Source organism: Grammomys surdaster, unplaced genomic scaffold, assembly GCF_004785775.1.
Source record: "Grammomys surdaster isolate TR1022 unplaced genomic scaffold, NIH_TR_1.0 125156, whole genome shotgun sequence".
In the NCBI taxonomy this organism is placed as follows: domain Eukaryota; kingdom Metazoa; phylum Chordata; class Mammalia; order Rodentia; family Muridae; genus Grammomys; species Grammomys surdaster.
Window position 1 is genome coordinate 381,995 of NW_021620050.1, and position 8,425 is coordinate 390,419.

General features: G+C 48.2%; 1 protein-coding gene across 2 annotated transcripts in view; it reads right to left on the bottom strand.

Moving 5' to 3' along the window:
• Positions 1-8,425, bottom strand: part of Notch2 (notch receptor 2) — a 162,870-nt gene that overhangs the window by 6,737 nt on the left and 147,708 nt on the right. For both annotated transcript variants that reach the window (XM_028785178.1, XM_028785177.1), the window contains 7 exons: positions 7,627-7,739; positions 6,438-6,943; positions 4,838-5,185; positions 3,949-4,091; positions 3,625-3,835; positions 2,805-2,901; positions 1,216-1,381 (listed from right to left, as the gene is read on the bottom strand). In XM_028785178.1, the coding sequence (XP_028641011.1) occupies positions 1,216-1,381; positions 2,805-2,901; positions 3,625-3,835; positions 3,949-4,091; positions 4,838-5,185; positions 6,438-6,943; positions 7,627-7,739 (1,584 nt within the window). The remainder of the gene's footprint in view (positions 1-1,215; positions 1,382-2,804; positions 2,902-3,624; positions 3,836-3,948; positions 4,092-4,837; positions 5,186-6,437; positions 6,944-7,626; positions 7,740-8,425) is intronic.

Here is an 8,425-nt window from a genome sequence, read left to right on the forward strand (position 1 = left end):
CTGCTGTCCCCATCATGCTAAGGGATGTGAACTCTCCGTGCTTGTAGTAACTCTGACAGGTTCTACATGACAATGCCAGCTATGGGAAGAGTGTAGGAAAGCAGCTGCCTTCTGCCCTGAGGCTCTTCCTTAAACTGATAAGCTTCTCTGCTTGGGTTTAAGTGGAATTATGACAGCTCAAACTAGACAGCATTTTAAATAGACAATGTACATAAACGTCTGCCTGTAGGACAAGAGCTACGGTAGTTTCCCATGTCCTGCTGTGGGATGCTGTGGTGGCCCGAATAAGGATGGCCCCCACAGACTCATATACTTGAATGCTTAGTTAACAGGGAGTGACAATATTTGAGAAGGACTAGGAGGTGTGCTCTTGTTGGAGGAAGTGTGTCACTAGGGGGTGGATTTTGAGGTTTCAAAATCCCACGCCAGGCTCTGTTTGTCTCTGTCTGTCTGTTCGTCCATTGTCTGTCTTTTTCTCTCTTGGTCACAGAGTTTCTTCACAACAGCAGACCAGTGACTAAGAGAGATACTATTTTTCTATTCCCCTAAAATCCAGCTTGTTTAATTAGTCTACTTGCTTTCAGTAGCTGTATATGAAGCACTGCAAAATCCTTCTCTTTCTTTGAAATCTGCATTTTAAATTGAAAACTAAGGATTTATTTAATGAGTATGAGTGTTTTGCCTACATGTATTTCTGAACCATGTGCACATAGTGCCCATGTAGGCTAGAAAATGGTGTTGGATCCTCTGGAACTGAAGTACTAAGTCACCATATGGGTGCTGGGAACTGAAACCAGGTCTTCTGTGAGAGCAACAAGTGCTCTTAACCACTGAGCCCTCTCTCTAGCCCATAATTTAAAAATACTTAAATATTTATTTTATTGTATGTGTATGATATGTGCACATATGCCTTACCACATAAATGACTGGTATGGTGTGTGTGGATGAGCACATGTGTGTGCATGACAACTTTGTCCAACTTTGACATGGTCTCTGAGGCTTGAACTCAAGTGGTCAGGCTTTCATGGCAAATACTTTTACCCACTGAGCAACCAATGTCATTGTCCCCAGGTTCATAATTTCCGCAAGACTATATTTCTCACCCATTCATTTCCTCAAGCTCACTTAGTGTCTGGAATTGGCAGGGGCAGCTGGCCAGGTGGAGAAACACTGAACAACCACACAGAACTCTGGAGGGTAAGACCCACTACTGACCTGGGCCTCGGACATTCACGTCCAGCACGTCCACCTCCTGTTCTGCCTGAGGAGGAGTGAGCGCCAGGGATGGAGTCCGGCGGATGTCTGCAGCTTCAAGGTGCTGCTGTGTCCAGGGGCGTCGATCAATGGGGTCGTCTTCTGACAGCAAAGCCTCATCCTCAGCCTGGAGAGGGAAAGTAGTTTTCCCTCATTAACCTGAGCCCTTCAGAAGCTGCTGACAAGGCTGAGGAGTGACAGAGTCTTCCACCTTCTCTTCTAACCTGCCTGTGATGGTCTCCTCTATCTTGTTTGACTCCAATTCGCTCTTCAAATGAGATTTTAATCTTGTTGACCTTAAAAAGTGGTTTCCCTTTTCTCAGCTGACAATGTGGTATGTCTACCTGGCACTGTATCACCAGCCGACCATATGTTATCTTTCTTTCTTTAAAAGAACTTAAATTAGTGTACAAAACAATGGATTTTTACAAACATAGCATTGTACCTTGCTGATGCATTCACTTCACACCCCTTTCCTGTCCTCCCTTCAAACAGTCCCCTTATGTCTACTGTTTCTGTCCTATCTGTCTCTATTAGTTAACTATAGACTCTGCACATGAGAGAAAGCACATGCTATTTTATTTTCCTTTCAGCTGGAAGGCTCCTGAGAAGGGGAATAAACCCTGTTCAAGATTGCCTGCCTGCACTTAAGACAGTACTCAGCGCGAACACTGAGGAGAGGATGGGGGAAAACAGCATCTGCCCGTAGTTAACTCTTTATCTGTAATAGGAGATAGGCAAGAGATACTCTAGCAACTCAGAGAGGAGAGAGCTATTATTGTTGTTATTATTATTATTATTGCTATTTTATAGACAGGAAATACTAAATACAAACAGGTTTAAGTAACAGCAATCAAGTAGCCTGACTAGAGCAATGGTTCATGTTGCTTTTACTGCTTTCATTTTTTGGAGAATAAAATCCCACCACTTCTCCCTTCTCTGTCCTCTCTCCAAGTCCTCCCATACGCCCCTCTTTGCTCTCTTCCACATCCAAGTTTCTTTTATTATTAATTGTTGTTAAATGCTTATATATCCCTAAATACAACCTGCTCATATACCTGTTTATGTTTTCAGGGCGACTAAAACAGTATGTTTTCATTTGTTTATTTTATTTGGTTTCTAGAGGTAGCTCAGGCTGGCCTTAAACTTGGATTCCCTTGACTCAGCCTCTAGAATGCTGGTTTAAAGCAATGTTCTTAACTGTCATGCTCAGTGACTTCCCCAGAAGTTAATGGTCTTGGTTTTCTTCATTAGATAACTCCATCTCTTCTTACAGAAGAGCCAGAGAGATATCCATAAATGGAACTGTGAGCAGCCACACCACCAGTCCTGACTCAGTAAACATAAGCGTGACACCTGAGCCAGAAGGCAGGCTTGCTTTACTATTTTAAGAGGCTTCTTGAAGAACATACATGAGCAACAAAGACTGTGAGTGCTCTATGGGCCTCTGCTGTTCATGGGGCTCTGGGAAAACCAGTGTCTGGGAGAGATACAAACCAAGAATATGATCACATGACTGCTAGCTCTATGGCTTGTCTGGGACAGCTTACCTTGGCTTTCTTTGGCTGGGGTCCTTCATCATCAACCCAATGTTCACTTGTCCCAGAACCAATCAGGTTAGCCTCTGACACTTGCACTGAGAGATTTCTGACAATATTCAGAGGAGAGACAAGAGTAGAGGTTATGGCTGAGCACACACAGTGGCTTTCTGTACACTACCAGCACACGTCCATGCATCCTCTGACTTGGTCCAACGGGATAGGATGCACAACACTTTGTCAAAATGAAGTGTCTGTGTCTGTGTGTATCTGAGCATATGAGTTCAGGCATCCTCACATCCCACTGCAGCTGGAATTACTGTAATGTAGCTGTAAGCCACCCAGCGTGGCTGCTGGGAACTGAACCCAGGTTAGTTCATGTTCTTGATGACAGAAGTATCCCTCCAGCCCCTTTAATTCTATTACACACTCACAGCGCAGCATGAGGAAGCCAGTTCTGTCCTTCCACCATGTGGGCACTGGGGAGCAAACCCAGGTCTGCAGGCTTGGGGGTCACTTTCACCTACTAAGCCAGCACCCCACCCCCGATGGGCAATATTCAATGTGACAATTTCTGAGCATTCGTTCTTTCTCTTCTCACTAAGAGACTACTTCACAAGTTCTCTCCCACTCAGATGCTGAGTGAGCGTCGCTGCAACTTGTGTGTCCACAAAGAGGCAGCCATGCTCACAGACTTGGACAAGCCACTGGAAACTGTGGTCAGGGTGACTAAAGGTTGAGTTTAGAATTTAAAATTATGATTCAGCAATGTGCCCTTCTGTTTATCTCTGCTTATTTCTGTGAATAGTGGTTTATTGTAAAACCTTCTTACTTCAGCCCCACGGCATCCTGTCCCACAGGTTCACGGCGCTTGTGATTGCTAGAGTCTCGGCGAAGGGTGAACCCTTCAGGCAGCCAGAGGAAGCCATGCTTGCGCTTTCGTTTTGCCATGATGACCCCCAGCAGGATGATGAACAGGATAATGACCACGGCGACCGCAAGCAGATAGAGAAGCGGAGCGCTTCCTGGAGCATCCAGTTCACCTGGAAGTTCAGAGATAGGGACAATGATGTAGGAACAGCAACCTCTTGCTACCAGCAGGAGTGAGCCCCAGTGAGGTCCCTTCCCAGCCCCCTTCAACACTAATGCCACTCACTGACGACAGACACCAGAGGGTAGGACAAGGTCCCCTGGATGGCGTGAGAGGCCAGGAGAGCAGCTGCAGCATCGGTGTTCTTGAAGCATTGCTCTGAATCTTGAACACACTGTCGGTTGTCAATTTCCAGAAATACCTTAGAGCTGAGAGGGAATGGGGGGAAGAAATGGAGGGTCAGGTCTGGCGGGCTCAGTCAGAAAGGTTCATGGTCCAATCTTCCCTCCTTCAGCATCAAGCATTCCATCTTTGGGAGAAAGAACTCAGAAAGTAGGATGTTTCAAATGTTCAACACAGACTCCTGCCTGGGAGGGCTCACGACCTGTGGTCCAGCTGACATACACCTCTGGCTGGGTGACACATAACAAGTAGCCAGGGAAGTGGTCCTAGTGGTCCCCCAGCCCCACCTGCTGGGGAAGCAGGCCCTAGTGGTCCCCAGCCCTGCCTGCTCAGTGCTGCTTGGTCCTCACTCATTCTATCTCAGCAAGGAAAAGGCTGAAAGTTACAGGCCATCAACACACAGCAGGATGTGAACAACAGACCTACCCAATGAGGCCTTGAAAATGAGGCAATACTGAATCCAAAAGACACATTATGAATATAGATTCTTGGCAACTCTGGAGAAACATTAAGAATTCCAGATTTGAGAAGACCTTTCTGATATCTGTGTCTTTCTTGCTTAGCTGATCTTTAGAACCCTTCAATCAAGGCAGAGCTTTATCCTCACATAGAAGAGGCTAGGATGTGGGTTTTAAATGAGGAAGCACTCCTTTTAAGCTTTTCGTTTTGATGGGCTGAGTATCTGTACTATGGATCAAAGTGCCCAGCTTTATGAATTCGCTTGGAAACACTGGTCCTTTGGGAATTTCTAAGTCCAGAAACACAAACCTACCCAATCATCTCCTGCTCCTGCTCATCAGGAAGGGACCTGCGTGCCATATTCTGCTTCTTCATGGCAGCAGACTTCTCCCCATAGTAGGGGTACACCATGAGGGCGCCCTGAGAGTCTTGTTTAATGCGTAAGTTGGTGTGAAGCAGAGTGCCCAGGGCCCGCAAGAAGCTTCGAGAATCCTGCAGCAGCTGTTCAGGGGGCAGGAGCACCACAATGACCAGGGTGCCCTCCGCCAGGTTTTCAGGCTGGTCCGCAGCACAGTCCAGCCCATCCCAGCCACACTCCTCGCTGTTGCATCCCTGATCACAGTGATTGTCTTTGAAGTGGTCTGCACAGTATTTGTCATACCTAGTCAGGAGAGAGGAGGAGGCCATCAGAACACACCGGAGCCTCAGCTTCCATTCAGAATGACTGTGGCCTTTCCTACCCATCTTTTCTGGCTCATTTTCAGCACCCCAATGTCTAGAGAAACTTCCAATAAATCATGTACCCTAACACCATGGGCTATCCAGCTCTGTCACTCAACATTACCCTGTGCCTCTGGAATAGGGAAGAATGTTACACTCATCACCCTGCACGTGTTTAGCAGGTCCTACTCAGCCAATCATCTGAAGTCAAGGTCAATGTGGCTCGCACTTCCCTCTCCTTCACTGACTCAGTAAGAGCAAGGAGTTCTAGAAGTAGAAGGAGTCCAAGCTTGGCCCAGACCTCAAACTATCTAAGAGCTATTCAGAGGAGTGTGCCAAAACTCTGGTTCTTTCTCTTTCCAGAGTAAGACAATTACAGAAGGGAAGGGACAGCGAGATGTTCATACAGGATATGAGATCGAACTCTTTTACCTTCTTTCAAATGCCAAGACAAATCTGGGTATGGTGGTACATGCCTATAATGACGGCACTTGGGAAGGCAAAAGGAGGAGGATCAGGAGTTCTAGACTCAGGAGTTTACACACACACACACACACACACACACACACACACACACACGAGTTATATATATATATATATATATATATGTATGTATGTATGTATATATACAACTACCACTGAAATGTCAAACAAAAGAATGAGAACTCCAAAGGTCCTTTTGAGGCATAACTGGTTCCCTCTCTTGTAGTTAAGTGCAGTGATTAATAGGCAAGTTACCGTGTGGACTGTGTCAGCAATACTGAGGACTGGGAGAGCTAAGAGGCCTGAGCTCAACCCTGAGCTCATGCTTCCTAATTAGATGAAAAAACTAGTCTTAAGGAAAGAAATGAGCAAAGAGACAGTGGTACAGACCTTTCCATCCATCCTGCAGCAGGCTAGGCTGGAGGCTGCCTGAGAGTGGCAACGCCACTTCCAAGGTTATTTCCCCCACGGTCTCAAGAGCAGCATGTGAGAAGGCAGAGATAGGCAGAGAGAGGGGATGTTATGCAGTGAGCTGTCCCGGCCCTCTGTCAGCAAGGGAGAACGGGGTAGCGTGCGACGGGACAAGGCTGGCACCATCTGAGAAGCAGAGGCAGCTTGGGCCGAAGCACTGGAGTGGTTAGGAGCAAGAACAGGAGACTGAGCGTGTTAGTGACAGCCCCCCTCGGCCTCCGAAGGCCTGGGGCTCTTACTTGCAGGTCTTGCTATTCCTCTGGCATTCAAAGTTGTCAAACAGGCACTCAGCAGTGTTGCACAGCTCATCACACTGGTTGTTGATGTACTCCCAGCAGCGAAGTGAGGAGGTGCAGTTGGCCCAGGGGTCCTCCATAGTGAGGGAGCAGTCACCTCCATCCCACTGGCAGGCATGACTGTTGCAGGCCTCATCACAGATGCCGTCCCGAGCCTTGTCAGCGCAGTACTGACTCTGACAGGTAGTAGGAGGGGTGCTGGTGGGGGCTGTGTAGAGCTCACAGTGGCTACCCCAGAACGGCGGAGAGCAGCGGCAAGAGTAATAAGGAGGTTGGCGCTGAGGATAGCAGGTGCCTCCGTGCTGGCAAGGGTTACTGGCACAGCCTGACTCGCAGTCCTTGGGGTTCGGGCAGAAGCAGCGGGGCCCGGAGGCAGTGTGCACACACTGCTCCCCTCTCCTGCACTTCACTTGTCCACAGCTGCTCTGGCATCTTGCCCCGGAGAACCCCTGTGAGACATGGCAAGGAAGTGAGGATGGCGGGTGGACTTCAGAGCTCACCCACGAGTGAGCCTACACTGCTAGGGAGATAAATACTGGACACGGGTAGTAATCACCTGTGTTCTAGAAACGACCTCTTCAAGTCAGCCAAAAGGTGAGGGCTGATGGCTCATGGGGTTAATGTGGTAAGCTATCACTTTAAGGTCACTACAGACAGGTGTCCTCTAAGTATCGCCCCACACAGCACTCTCTGTAAGGGAACTTCTGGCCTTTGGCACTGGCAAAGGTGTCTGCACAGCAAAACCTAAATCAAGCTTCCTTCTAGTTTGAGAAAGGCTTCCTCGCCAACGGCCACTGCTAAAGAACAGGGGCAGCGTGGCGCTTACCTGGCAGGGCAGGGAGGCTGCCACAGCACCAGGGCAAAACTGGGAAGTCAGGGGCGCTGGCCTCATTTCAAGGGGACAGCAGACCACTTGTGGCTCTCCCTTATGCTCTGTAGGCCGACAGGCTTGACTGGGAAGCTTAGCTGCTGAGCAATGCCGGGACAACTAAACACAGGGAAGACCCAGACCACCTTCAGGGCACTAACACCCTAGCATCCTCCTCGGGGGCATGAAAATGTCAGCTTGAGCTCAGCTCCACAGAGCACATGGAAGAGGGCACATCCCGTACAGCAGCAGCAGGCCACTTACCGGGGGACAACGACAAATGAAGCCATCGGGCATGTTGCTAGCCACAGCACAAGTCCCTCCGTTCAGGCAAGGTTTCTGGGGACACACATCTAGGAAGGTTTCACAGTGACGGCCTTAGGAGAGAACATAAGCAGCAGTTTTAAAAGGTATAACTGTTAACTCAGAGACGCTAAACACTACCCTAAGGGATGGGAACCAGCCTTAGTGGCAGCAAGAGGCGGGGCAGCTCAGTTCTAAGCCTATAAGACAGCAAGAGGACACTCTGTGGACCTCAATACAAAGGGTCCATCTCTGCTCAGACCAGTCCCTTAAGTGTCTTGCCAAGACAGAAAGCACACAAGATCTACCCTAGACCAACCCCTAAAGTGACAGGCAGAAAAGTGACACAAATTCCAATAAAAACAAAAACTAAAATCCCCTCAGACAAAGGGAGGTTACACCTCAGCTTTAGTACATGTCTTCTTTGTTAAGTTGAAGAATATTGTTAGCAGCATTTGTTCAACTACCTCACAGAAGCAGCGACATTAGGCCAATGCATGCACCCAACCAGGAACTGATGGTTTAGAGAGAATTTTCATCTTTTCTACTCTGCCTTGTGTGGTCTGACCAAACTGCTTCAAAACACATCAGACTTTGCCCAGAGCTCCTCTCTTCTAAATCCAGTTCTAAGGCAGAGGATACCTGCGGGCTGCCTCTTCCTGGTAAACTGAATAGGTGTTGGAATCACAGAGGAAGTATGGGGGTGTGCTGACTGCTACTGCAGTCACTGCAGTGTGAGTGTGCTGAATGCTACTGCAGT